We start from the raw sequence: 14,578 nt of genomic DNA, 5'->3' as shown, positions 1-14,578 counted from the left end.
ACCAGAACCAATTAAAAGTAGGTAAAAGGGACAGTTAATTTGGGGACCAATGATGCCACCTTGTATTACAAATAGTCCTGAACTATATTACAAACAAAAGTTTAGATGGACTAGAAGCCAAAATATAACAGACATAATCACAAAAACATAGAATCTGTTTATCAACATGGAAAAAGCCAACTATGACATAAAATGTTTAAGCCACATGAAAACTATAGTTACAAATCAATGAGAAACAGAAGAGGAAGATTGGGGGCTTAGCACACTAGTAACAGCAGTAGAAAACATGCCTAACATGTCTGATGCCAAGTATCACATAAAAAATTAATAATAGGAAAAATACTTGCAGCATATACAGAAGGAGTAAATATCCCAAGTATTTAAAGAATGAGAAAGACCATCCACTGGAAGTATAGAGATTTTTATCCACTGCTGCCTCCTTAGGACTTGGCATACAGTAGTCCCTCACTCCATAAATACTATATTAATAATTATAAATAAGAAGTTAAAAGAAAATGAATTCAAACTGTCAATATATGCCTGAAAATATTCTTAGCCTTACTATAAGTCAATAGCAGTAAAAGAGTTCTCCCAAAAAATTTAAAACCTAGTACTGGTCAAGACAAATGGTAAGATTAGCAGATCTGTAACGATGGTATTTACATTTTGAACCTTTACATGTTACAATACTCTGAGATACGGCTGCCTAGCTAGGCACAGTGATGCACATGTACAACCTCAGTGCTCAAGAGGCTGAGACAGGAAGACCATACCAAGACCACCACAGGCTACACAGTGGATTATGTTGAACCCTCTACCCCTCAAAAGGCATTTACCTCCAAGTTTTCCTCTTTGATAACTATCCCAGAGAAACATTCTACATGAACACAAGAGAATATATACACATAAGTACTACAGGACTATTTGTCAAGAAACAGAACAAAGGAACTGGGAAGGATGGCTCAGGAGTTAAAAGTACGTACTCTTGCAGAGGATTCTCAGGACCACGTGGCAACTCACAATGTCCAAAACTACAGTCCCGTTCCAGGGGATCCACATACATCTATGTGCTCAAACACAAACAAAACCCAGAAAAACATCCATACACATAAAATAGCTTTTTAAAAAGAGAAAAAAGTTAAAAGTATGAAACAAAAGAATGCTTTAATAAACATCAACTCAGCAATTAAAAAAAACAGAGGGGAGGGTTGGAGATGGCTCAGCTGTTAAGAGTATTATTGGTTGCTTTGGCAGAGGACCCCAGTTCAGTTTCAGTCACCTACAATTCCAGTTCCAGAGGATCTGATGCCCTCTCTGGCCTCCTCAGGCACTGCATACATGTGGTTCAGACATACCCAGAAGCAAAAAACCCACGCATATAAAATAAAAAATAAATCTTTACAAATTAAAAACATACACACACACACACACATACAGACACACACACACACACACACATACACACACACACACATACACACACACACACACACACAAGCTGAGGCAGTGGAGTCATCAGCAGTCTAAGAGTGGACTACACAGTAAGATCCTGTCTTTAAAAAAATAAAAATAAGACATAGCTACATGTATTGGTATAGGAAGAACTTCAAGTCAGTATTAAAGTTTAGAAAAAGAACTCAGGGGCTGAAGAGATGGCTCAGGGGTTAAGAACGCTGACTGTTCTTCCAGAGGACCTGGGTTCAATTTCCAGTACCCACATGGCAGCTAACAACTGTCCGTAACTCCAAGATCTGACACCATCACACAGACATACATGCAGGCAAAACACCAATGTACAGAAAAAATAAATAAACCTATTTTAAAAAAAGAACTCAGAAGGCAGAGACAGGTGGATTTCTTTGAGTTTGAGGCCAGCATAGTCTACAAGAGCTAGTTCCAGGACAGTCAGGGCTGTTACACAGAGAAACCCTGTCTCAAAAAACAAAAACAAAAAACAAAGAAGAAGAAAAAGAAATAAAGAAGAAAAAGAACCTGAGAAACATTGTATATACAGTGTGCTTTTATTTATGCACAAGTTATTACAAAGCTGTAAATTTATATACAAATATGCATGTAAATTCATAGGAAAATCTAGAAAGACAAATGAATAGCAGAGGTCACGTCTGGGAAAGAGATGAAAATGGCTGGGGCCAATGAAGGATTTCTACTTTATTAAATTGAATTATTTTTACAGGAATATATTCAAGTTTTGCTTGGATAATTAAAAGCATTTGTTTGTGAGAGACAGGAGTATAACTCAATGGCAAAGTCCTGATTCAACACAGCCCTGGATTCAACTTCTAGCACCAAAAAATAAAGAAGCAAGCTAAATAAAAACAATGGAAGTACCATTTAATTGGCAAAAGAAAGTTAAGAACAAAACATTTTGGCAATTAACAAAATTCAGTCCCAGTACTCGGGAGGCAGAGGCAGGAGGATCTCTCTGAGTTCGAGGCCAGTCTTGTCTACAAGAACTAAATCTAGGACAGGCTCCAAAGCTACACAGAAATCCTGTCTCAAAAAAAAAAAACAAAAATAAAACAAAACAAATAAACAAAAAACAAAATTCAGTTTTAGGAAGCTATAGAGTTAAAAGCACTTGCTCTTGTAGACGTCCCAGATTCAATCCCAAGGGATCCAAGCAAGCACATGGTACATGTACATACATGCAGGCAAAACATTCATACATATAAAATAAACCTGAAAGAAACAAAATTCAGTTTTAGATAGAAAACGATTGAGCTTGACTGCAAACAGGCAGTTATACAACCCTAAGATTGGCATTCAGAAGACGGGTCTAAAGGAATACTTTTGGGAGTTACTGGAATATAGATGATACTAATAGACACAAGAATGGTGTGGATAACTGAGAGAGAATCCAATGAATAGAAAAGAGGTCCCAAGACCAAGGAAGAAGTACCAACAAAGAATGAGTTGCAGCCAAAAAATTAAATGGAAACTAATAAAGAAAAAACAGTGCCATAAAGCTGGGTGCGGGAAAGCACACAATAATCCCAGCACTAGGAAGGTGGAGGCAGGAGACAGTATGATCAGAAGCTCAAGCCCAGCCTTAGCCCTGTAACAAGTGCTAGGCTATATAAAACTCACCCTCCAAAGAATAAAAACAGCAAAAGAGCAGTGTCATAGAAGCCTAAGAAGCAATGTGTTTCATAAGAAGTTGCCAAAAAATCTAATAAAATGAGGGCTGAAAAAAACAAAACACCATTTCCCAAACTAATGGACATTAGCACAAGTTTTCTTTCAGTCAGAATATTAGGATGGAAAAAGGAGTTCATGAGGATTAAAAATGTATGAATAGAAAAATCCTATAAGGAAGCTAGATTCTGAAAGACAAAAAGAAAGTTGGCAGGTTGACGAATAGAGTTGCCAAAATGAAGAAGGCAAAGTTAAGTCTGAATATTGACAAAATACCTGGAGAAAGAGGAACTAATCAGAGGAATCTTCTTGAATAGCACTGAAAAAAATATGATTAAAGCACCTGTGGAGGGATTTGTTTTTGACAGAACAAGGACATAATAGTATGAGGAGAAAGATGAGTCCCAGGTACACATAGGTTTGTAGACAAGAAGTACAGAGAAGTTCCATGTGGGGGTCTTCTGCTTTTGTAATGAAAGAGAAAGCTTATAACTGATTTAAATAGAAGAGCACACACAGAGGAGAAATACAGCATGAAACAGTCATTTGCAATGGTAAGGTGAACTTGATAGAGACATGCCTAACACTGCTAGACAATGCTGACTTCTCACAAGGCTGCTGATCACAAATACATCCTGGTACTGATCTGTCTAGCTTCCAGCTCCATGGCTTCAGGCAACTAGGAAGGTAGAAGGTTAGTACAACTGGTACATTACTCAGCTTCATAAGCACTAGAAGTCAATTTGGACTGAAATGAAAAGGAATTTACAGAAAGAATATAAAATAGCTTCTAGGGTGAAAAACCTGTCTCAACGATACACAGCTAAAAAAAAATCATAAAATTGTTTTGGCAAAGATGTTACAAGTGATGGTGACAAGCAAGAGATGCTACTGCTGAATTTGCATGTTACAGTTCTACAGTATGTGCCAACACTAACAACACTCCACTGTCACCCCGTGACTTGATCTTGCTGTCTAAAGGCTGGTGTTACACGGGGATTTTCTCATAATAGAATGTTGAAAAAGGTAAAGTAGAAAGGAATTGAGTTATCTGAAAGGATAAACACAGAGATGAAACAGCTGAGTGTTAAGGTGGATGACAGGTGAGCAAAGTAACAATGATGTGAAGACACACGGTGGTTCTGTCTCCTCCAGTAACAGGATAGATGCTAATATCCAAAGGGTTACATAGAGCAGTCTGAGCAGCAGCTCCTGCAGACATCACATGGGAGTTTGGTCAGAGTAGTAGGGGGTTGGCAATGTGACAAAGCCTCCCAGTGTTGCTACGGGTAATGTTTCATCTCACTGATCCCAAAGGCATCACAGATTGGCAAAGTCTCAGGCATGTTAATTACTCTCTTTAAGTCTGTATTTTCTCATCTGTAAAACACAGAAAATGCTACTCATCTGATATAAAGTTGTTATGAGGATTAATAGATAAGACAGATGTCTAGCATGAAGTATGTACTGAGTAAATTGTAGATACTGTAAACATCACAAAGATCGAGAAGGGAGTTTCCAAGAACATTATTAAATATTTTTTTTAATGTTTAAGATTTTTCTTTTTCTTTTAACTTTTAGAATTGCATTTATTGACTGATTTTGGGGGTGGGACTGATTCATGTGTAGGTCAAAAGATAACTTTTGGTTCTGTCTTTAATCATGTGGTTTCCAGGCACAGAACTCAGGTCATCAGGTTTGATGGCAGGAGCCTCTCCCTACTGAGCCATCTTGCTGGTCCTTACATCTTTTAAAGTAATCAAAAGGGCTGCACTGGAGCACTAGAGGTGATTAGTCTAGAAAAGTCAGTTTTAGTCTCAGATAAACAATATTCAGAAAGGTTTTAAGGAAAAACTTACAACAGAACAACTCAACTAGTATTCTAGCACCCTTGTTTACTTAAGTTCTAAGAACTCAGAGCCCAAAACTGTCAGTTTTGATTGATGGAGCCTTGAAAACAAAATTTTAAAATCACCAGCTATTAATGCAAGTGTACAAGATAAAAGAAAATAGCTGGTTGTTCAGAATACAGCTGTGGAAGAGGGAGATAAAATTATGCATGTCTTAAGCTATTTAACTTAAGCTAATTTAAGAGGGACCAGCAAGATGGCTCAATGATTAGAGGCACTTGCCACCTCTGACACCTGAGTTTGATCCCAGGAATGCACGTTATGAACCAACTCCAGGCATTTGTCCTCTGACTTCCACAGCTGCACAAATGCACATGTGCATATACATAAAATATATATGCAATAAAAATTTAAAATAGAAAGTTTAGAATTAAAAATTGACAGAAGAAACTTTCTCCTTTGATCTGTTTTCACTGAGTTTCTAGCCTATAAAGCCTATAAGACTACAAAGAGCGCCTATAAATTTTATAAAAATCTTATCAGGCTGACTGAAACTGTCCATTGGATATAGCTATGTCTACCACATGAATATAGGACAGGGTGAAGGATCTAGGCAATAGCCAAGACGGCTCTCCTGCCAGACGGCTCTCCTGCCAGCCGACTCCACTGTGCCTCTCTGAATGCTGAGTGAGAACTATGAGGCAGGCCTACATGACGCCCATAATCCATGAACTTGTGAAAGCTAAAGCAAGATGATCTCAGGGCTACACAAAGGAGGCTTATCTTAAAAATAAATTTATTAGGGGGTTAGAGAGATGGATTTTGCGGAAGCCTCAGGTTCAATTCCCAGCAGCCATACGGTGACTCACAACACTCTGTAACTCTACCAGTTCCAGGATTTGGCGCCCTCTTCTGGCTTCTGAAGTACCATCATGCACATAGTAAACACACAAACATATAGGCACTCATCCATTTACATAAGATAACGTTAATTTTTTTATTTTTAAAACAATTAATTTAAAATTTTTTGAAGGGACAATGATATAGCTCAGCAGGTAAAGTCACTTACTGTGCAAGCCTGGCAACCTGAATTTGATATCTAGAATCCACATAAAAGAGGAAGGAAAGATCCAAATCCATGAGGTTGACCTCTGGCCTCTACATGAACCAACTGCACATACATATCCCCCATCTCTCTCTCTTCCTCTTTCTCTCTCTCTCTCTCTCTCTCTCTCTCTCTCACACACACACACACACACACACACACACACACACACACACACCACTACATCTTTTAAAGCCCTACCATGAAAACAGAAGAGTATTACTCAAAAATTCAGCTCAACAAAGACTCTGAATAAAGATTATTTACCTTTCTTATTAAGAGAAAGTAGACTACTTGTATTTGTTAATTTTTTCAATTAACTGAAAACTTTGATCTAGGTGTCATCCTTAAGGCATGGAACACAGAACTGGAACTTCAGCCTACAGCAACTGCCTGCAATTGAAAACACACAATTTTGTCTCCAAAGTCAAACAGATTAGGATTCTGCTCACTCTAGTACATTGCTGTGTAACTTTGAGATAAATGTCTTAATCTGTTTCCTCAACAAAACAAGGATAACACTATCTTTAAGAGCTCTTAAAGGATTAAATACCATCAAGCTGTAAGTACAAGGCCTAGTACAAAGTGAGACCACCTAACAAGGGAGCTGGGGAGATGACTCAGTGCTCAAGTGCACTGGCTGCTTTCCAGAGAACCTGGCTTCAGTTCCCAGCACCCACAGGGTGGCTCATTAGACAGCTCTAACTCCAGTTCCAGGTAATCTACAGCCCTTCTCTGGTCTCCTTCAGCACCAGGCACACAAGTGGTACACAGACATACATGTAGGCAAAACACCTATACACATAAAAATAATTTTAAAAAATACCTAGCAGTATACTTCCCTTTCTAATTCTCAAAAGGTTTAATCAAAGACTTCATAGAGGAGGGACTTAAAGAACAGAGGGAAACTGTTAGATTAACAGAAAGGAATCTTTTCCTCAGGTCACCAGATTCATAACTTTAAAGATAAGGACAGAGCCAGGCATGATGGCACATGCTTATAATCCTGGGAGGTGCAAAGAGAAGGAATTGGAGTTTGAGGCTAGGTTAGGTTACAATGGAGCTAAAAAGGCCAACCTATGACAGTAAGTCTCTCTCTAAAAAGAAGAAGAAGAGTGTGGGGATACATAATCAGGTTACAAGCTAATTACAAACAGAAGTCTAGTATTAGTGATTTTAAAACGCTTCCCTGTGTTAACTGTTCTTCATATCCTCTAACTTTACCATTCTTCGAGGTTGAGCATGTGTTCTACATTTCTTCCTGAAGCCTGACTCACTCTCCTGTAGTCTTGAATGACCTAAGCCTTAGCCACACAGACACACCTTAGAGCTCACTCAGACATCTACAGACCAGAGGCCAGCGTCTAAGAGCTCGGAAAGAGTCTGTGTGGCACAATGAGAAGGGCACGGGCTGTGGAGACAGACATGGGTTTAAACACTACCTCTGCCACTTTGTGGATGTGTAACCTTGGGCAAGGCATTCAACCTCTCTGAACCACATTTCCGCAGTAAAACTGAGATAATGCCATCCATATTTCATAAAGGTCTTGTCAGGATTACAGAAATACCTATGACAATTCCTGGCACATAAAAGGCCAATTACTGGTAACTATTATTAGGGTCCAACTGCCAATTGCTTTACGGAACACTTTGCCAGGCTGTACTTGTCTAACTGGCAAGGGAGTCACACTGTTCGCACATTCCCATGCCTCTATCCAAAACACTCAATTTCAGTAATCTATAATTAACTGAAATGAGGGCTTAAACAATTCAGGGCAAGAAAGCGCTAACATGGCTCAACCCATTCTCTCCTGACAGCAACAAAACAAGTACAATGCAGATAGGTTTGCCAAGAAAAACATGGAGTCTGTCTGAACATGGTCATTACCGATAGTCACGTCAGCATGCACCAGCTGAGGTTCTTAATGCTTGTAGCCTCCTTGTCAGAAGTTTCAACTTCTCAGAAATCCTCTTCTGCCTTGTTTTATTTATTTATTTATTTATTTATTTATTTATTTATTTATTATGTATACAATATTCTGTCTGTGTGTATGTCTGCAGGCCAGAAGAGGGCACCAGACCCCATTACAGATGGTTGTGAGCCACCATGTGGTTGCCGGGAATTGAACTCAGGACCTGTGGAAGAGCAGGCAATGCTCTTTTTTTTTTTTTTTTTTTTTTGCAGGCAATGCTCTTGATCACTGAGCCATCTCTCCAGCCCCTGCCTTGTTTTCTCTACTGTGCTAACACCCATTTCAAGAACACATGGAAGAAATGCTTTTTTTTTTTTTTTTTTTTTTTTCCGAGATAGGGTTTGGAAAAACCTGCCCTGGAACTAGCTCTTGTAGACCGGGCTGTTCTCAAACTCACAGAGATCCGCCTGGCTCTGCTGCGATTAAAGGCATGCGCCACCACCGGCCGGCGGAAGAAACGCTCTTAACTGCTGTCAAACTCACAGTGGAACTTATTTTCCCATTTCATAAATTACTACCTCAGAGATGTTTACTGAGTTCACTTGGAATAGGCTTATGAAAGAGAACTTTCAATACAAACATAACCACAATGAAAAGATCTGGCCTATAGAGTACCATGAGTTACAGGATGAAGGCAGGTGCCAAAGGTAAAATGTGACCAAGTAACCTATACCCCATTGTGTTCATTCTTATGGTTACTGAACTTGGGAAGTCGGGCTCTTATATACTTTCCTTGTGTGGCTGACCAAAGTAACGGGACCAAGAAAATTGATAACTGATACACAAATGGGAAAAGGGAAACCATTAATGGAAATGTAATAACATAAATAAGATTGTCTGGTAGTTACAAAATAAAAGCAACAGTCACCATTTACACCACCAAAGGCAACTATTTTAATCCTAGTACACCAGTCCTTCTACACATTTTTAAAAAGCAGAAGAGAGTCAGGGAAGAATAGCTTAATTAGACAATCTAAAAAGCAAGAAAGGCTCAAACCAAACATTACACAAAATAAATCAAAACATTACACAACTGGCTCCTTATTGAGTGATTTTTCTACTTGTAGTCAATTCAGTATTAAGAAAACTAAAGGCCAGGCGGTGGTGATGCACAGTTTTAATCCCAGCACTTCGGAGGTAGAGGCAGGCAGATCTCAGTGAGTTCCAGGCCAGCCTGATCCACAAAGCGAGTTCCACAGAGAAATCTTGTCTCGAAAAGCCAAGAGAGAGAGAGAGAGAGAGAGAGAGAGAGAGAGAGAACACACAAGATGTGCTTTTTAAAAACAGCAAGTCAAATGTAGTGGTACACACTTTAGATCCCAGTACACAGGAAGTTGAGACAAAGGATCTTGAGTTCAAAGCCAGCTGGCCTGAAACTCACTGAGTAGCCAAGGATGACCTTGAACTTCTCATCTTCCAGCCTCTACTTTCCCAGCACTGAGATTACAGGAATGTACCACCATGCCTGGTTGCCTGGTTTATATGGTACTGTGGATCAAACCCAGAGATTCTTGCCTGCTAGGGCAACCACTCTACCAATAGAACCACATCTACAACCAACAAGACTTTCTGAAAGGAAGGAAGGACGGGGGAGGGAAAGGGAAAAGGAAAAAATTCAGGTCAGGCGTGGTGGTGCACACTGTAATCTCATACTCAGGAGGCTGGAGCAGGAAGATTATAGAGGGACAGCCTCAGCTACATAATTCCAGGCAGCTTGGGCTACAGTTTGAGACCCTAACAAGAAAAGAGGAGTGGGGCAGAGTGAGAGAGAAAGGAGAGGGAAGAGGAAAAGAGAAGAGGCTAGTTAAGCTCAGCAAAGTCCAAGTCATACAGCTGCACCCTTCCCAGGACTTCACCTGCTTAACTTTCAGCAAATAAGATGGGATTTTGGTGTAATTAACATTGTAAGGCAAGTTCAGCCCTGTCTTCAGAGCCTTGAGGCTGCTGAGTAAATCTAGAATCATGGAACATGATTTTGATACTGAAAAAAAAAAAGACAGGAAGAAGGTGGCTCAGCAACAAGGAAAATGTCCAAGAAGCACAATAAGAATTAAAAAAAAAAAAAAAACAGGCTCTAGGGTGCTGGCCTGTGATTTTTTTTAAAACTTCTTTATACAGAATCTATCAAACTATTACTAATATGTACACATTTCAGAGAAGGTCACAGGCTCATACCTAAGCTTTGGGGTGCGAAATAACCAATTTTAACAACAGTTATCATTTAAGATTCTATTATAGGTACCAAGTTCTATGTGAAGAGCACATTTTTAATCCTTAATTATAATAAGTATGCACGTTTTATAAAAGAAGTGACTTACAGAATTTGTAAATTATTCAAAAGTTAGTACTGGAGGAAGGGGTGCTCTCTATATTCAAACCCAGATCTCTACCTGAGTGTAGACTTCACACTCTAAAAGGAGTTTTTCCAACATTTTCAGCCTTAAAGGAACTGAATTACGAACTTTAGAAAAAATAATCACAAGAAAAAGATTTGGCCAAAGCTACAAAGCATCTTAATTAGTGAGAAATATGCTTTGGATTTCCTAACTTTTACCTAAGCACCCTAGCCCAGGCCACCTTTTTTAACTGTAATTCCTCCATTTAACTATAATTGCGTGGGGGGGGGGGGGGCGACACGCTGACAGGGATGACACCGAATAGCTAAGGACAGACAAAGCGTGTCCTAAAGCACTGTTAAAATTCCCTCAGTCTTGCCGCTGACATCACTTATCACTACATTTGGGAAGAATGAAAAAGTTTACAGCTCTATCGAAGTCATGAGGTAATTACAACAGTATGTTTGGCTGGATCCAAGAGTCACCTAAACCCAACACAGAAAACCCAATATAGACTTCATATCCTTTTAATTGTTTTTCTGACAGAACAAAATGCACCCACTATAATGAAGAAAAATAGAAATCTGTGTATTCATATTGTGTCTAGAAAATTAAAGCCATTATTTCTCTTTAGATGAGCCGTATCTCTTGTCTTTTTCCTCCTGTGCTGACTTAGCATGGAGAAGGGAGAAAAAACGAGGGAGGTGGTAAAGGATATAGTCAATGCATAAATAATATCGGGTGCTATCATTACTCGTTACTATGTATGAAAGAAGCTGATGGCTGAGACAGGCCCCATCGGATCGCTTTCACAAAAGTAGCAGCGTTTCTTCCTAACACTTTCTGCTCACAATCGACGAAATAAGCCTTCTCTTCAAACACGGTCTAGTCATTCTGGTGAGCAGACCTCTGAAGAGTGAACCGTCTCTCCATTACCCTTCTACCATCTACAAGCACGGTGCAAGGAAATGCAGGGCAGAAAGGAAGGACACAGGATCAGTACTGCCCTGTTGGAAAGCTGCTGGCCACAGAAAGGCAGAAAGTCACCGTCTGTACAGAAGCCAGACAACTCAGAGGGCTGCCTGAGCTCGCAAGAGAGCTAACTACTGCTTCCCCGCTCTCCAGGGAAAAAGATCTTCCCATCCTTATCGCTGGAGGGAAGGATTTCTATGCGCCGAACAGTCCGGAAAAAATCACACGCGGGAGTGTGCTGGAGGCGGGGGGTGTAGTAGTAGGTGCCTCTCCTCCCCCTGCCTGGTCCAAGTAGTAGCGAAGAGAGCTACCTCCATGTTATTCGTAGAGAAGTACGGCCGTGGCACCTGGAGGCTCCGCTTGGCCGCGGAGCACCGAGTGGCGGTCGCTCTGAGAGCCGGTTCGGGGGGGAAAGGGCTCTCGGCTCCCCGATCTAGAGGGCGTGGAGGCGGGTGATGCCGTGCCGCCAAGGGCCGCCGCTCCCCTGCCCGCCCTCCCTGCCTCTCCGAGAGGCAGCCCGGCCACAGTACCTTCTTGACCGTGCGCGGCGCCTCGGTGACCGTGCCGTCGGGGCTGACCAGGGCCTCGCCGCCGTCGCGATGCCGCTGGTGCTGGTGATGCGGGTCACTCCGCTTCATGGCCGACGCTTGAGGCACCTTCCCGGCCGCGGGGCTGAGAGCCGCGGTGGGCCCGGAGCCCGGGCCAGGGGCTGGGGGCCGCTCCGCTGCGGGAGCCGGAGCTGGAGCCTCTGGGTCCCCGCCGCCCGCCGGGGGTACCATGGCGCCCACGGCCGCCGTGCTCAGTCCTAACTGGGGCTCCGCCTCGGAGGGGCTCAGATCCTTCAGCTCCACCTCAGGCACCTTGGGGGTAGCCGCTGCTGACACAACCTGCACCGACATCACCGCCTCCACTGCAACCGCCGGCTCCGACTCCAGCTCCAGCTCCCACTCGGCCCCGCCTCCCGCCTCCCTTCCCCTTCCCTCCCCCATACCCCCACTCCTCCCCTTCATCGCCTCCGCTCCCACCCCCTTCCTCCGCCCGCTCGCTCGCCGCCAGCCCGGCCCCTCCAGCCCCGCCCCACCCCAGGCCTACTCATGCGCCAGGCCCCACGGAACCTGTAGTACGCTTACTTCGGGCAGCACGTGGCTAGAAGACTGTGGGACTTCAGCACCCAACCTGCACTGCGCGCGTGGGGAAACAGGCCGCAGAGCTTCCTGGGAGTTGTAGTCCCTTTGGCCTTCCTCCGGAAAGTAGTTTTCTGTGGAGAGGGAACTCCCAGAACAGCGACTAACGGAAAAGTATGAAAACGGATGACGCGACGGAATAGATGAGGAAAACGTCTCCAGAGGGGTTGCGGTTTCCGGAAGGGAATGCCAGAAACCCCGGGGAAAGTGGGGGAAGAATGACCCGCTCCCCTGACGGCGTGAATTTCCTCCGGAGTGTGCGCATGTGTGCGATCATGTGGGCGGCCTTTAAAGGAAAAGCGGCACATCATGGGAGGTGAACGCCGGCTGCAAGCTGGGAGGCATGGTTTTCTCCCCTTGGAGCTGGCTCTCTAAAGCCTCTCTTCAGTGGGTTGGTTTCTAGAAGAAATGAAATAAGCCATTGCCTGCTCTGATGATTTCTGGCATATTCTTAGTGAAGAAGCTAAAATCAGCTCCGAAAGGAAGAAATTTCGTCAGGGTGTGGTGGAGTTCGCAGTAATACTAACCAAACAACCAAAGCCTGCGCGGCACCAGTAGTTCAAGGCCAGCAAGCCTGAACTAAGAAGCAAGACACTGCCTTAAAAAAAGAAAGTAAAAAGTTAATTTCTTCAAGTTGAAATTTCAGAGCTGAGAATTCCTTTTAAATGAAGTCAAATTTTGACTATTCTCTAGAAATAATCAGAAATTCAGATGCACATGTTACATAGCAGAATGTTAATCTAAATAGTGATTTTTCTAAGTGATAAAAACTGATTTACTGTCTATATTTTTCTGTTTTGCACTTAGTGTAAGAAAGACATATATAGACATTTTATTTAGTGAGACAAGGTCTTGTCATCTGTCTCCAGCTGGTCTAGATCTCTCTAGATTAGGTCTGGCTTTGAATTCGCAGAGATCTGCCTGTCACTGCCTCCAGAGTGTTGGAGTTAGAAAACATGTGTCACCCAGCCGTCGAGAAGTTATAACATCGTGTGTGTGTGGGGGGGGGGGGGGGGGGTGCGGGTGCGGCTTAGGCTTATACCATCGTGTGTTATGCCCAAATCATGGAGTCCCCTAAAATCATCTAGGAGACCGAGTTTTGTATGTAAAAGCAAAAAGCCTTTATCTTACACAAGTTTGCAAACTTGGTCTCTCTGTGTGTCCAACTTATTGAAACTATCGGAGAGCTCCGAGCTCAGTTAGTGTTAGGTTTTTGTAGTAGCAGCAAAGGTGGCGGGGAGGGATTTCTAAGGTTCGGGATCCCTGATTGGCTGACATTTGTCTAGGGATGTCCTGGTGAAAAGCGATAGGTGTGTGCTGGCAAGTGATCCTATCAACAATGGTTGGAACATTAGGAATTCCCTTTGGATGGTTGGTCTGTTCCTGGGTGGTGCCTGGGTACCATCAGTTTGTGGTCTTTCTTGGCCACCAGGTACTGTCTCAGGGAAAACTACTGAGACTCAGGCCTCTATTGCTGGGTCCTCCAGGTCACAGGTAGAAGTCAAAGGCATCTGAGTTTGTTCTCTTCCTATAATGAATGACTTCAGATAATGACTCCGGATAATGGATTTAGGTGGTAGACTCGGAGGGCAAGTGCTTTTAAAGGCCAAGCCATTTTCATGGCCTAGTATAATTTTTCAATCTAATATTTCTTTAGATTTTCTTTCTTTTGATTGATTATGTATGACTTTCTGCCTGCATGTATGCCTGCAAGCCAGAAGAGGGCGCCAAATTTCATTACAGATTTTATGAGCCACCATGTGGTTGCTGGAAATTGGAACTCAGGACTTGTGAAAGAACAGCCAGCGCTCTTAACCTCTGAGCCATCTCTCCAGCCCCTAGATTCACTTACTTTGTTGTTTTATGTGTGTTAGTGTTTTGCTTGCACCTTGTGGGTTCTTGGTGCTGGCTGAAGTCAGAAGGTTTTAGGTCCTGTAGAACTAGTTACAGATCATTGTGTGATGATATGTGGGTACTGGGAATCAAACCTGGGTCCTCTGAA

The 14,578-nt window shown here is 42.4% G+C and overlaps 1 protein-coding gene across 1 annotated transcript in view; it reads right to left on the bottom strand.

Moving 5' to 3' along the window:
• Nucleotides 1-12,357, bottom strand: part of Ahcyl2 (adenosylhomocysteinase like 2) — a 163,110-nt gene extending 150,753 nt beyond the window's left edge. Inside the window, exon 1 of the mRNA XM_041675330.1 lies at nt 11,923-12,357. Coding sequence (XP_041531264.1) covers nt 11,923-12,291 — 369 coding nt within the window. The 5' untranslated portion in view covers nt 12,292-12,357. The remainder of the gene's footprint in view (nt 1-11,922) is intronic.
• Between the last annotated feature and the right edge of the window lie 2,221 nt (nt 12,358-14,578).

Source organism: Microtus oregoni, unplaced genomic scaffold (genome assembly GCF_018167655.1).
Source record: "Microtus oregoni isolate MIOR12 unplaced genomic scaffold, Mior012 000026F_ref0000081, whole genome shotgun sequence".
Lineage (NCBI taxonomy): Eukaryota > Metazoa > Chordata > Mammalia > Rodentia > Cricetidae > Microtus > Microtus oregoni.
This window is presented reverse-complemented; position numbering and strand designations above follow the sequence as displayed.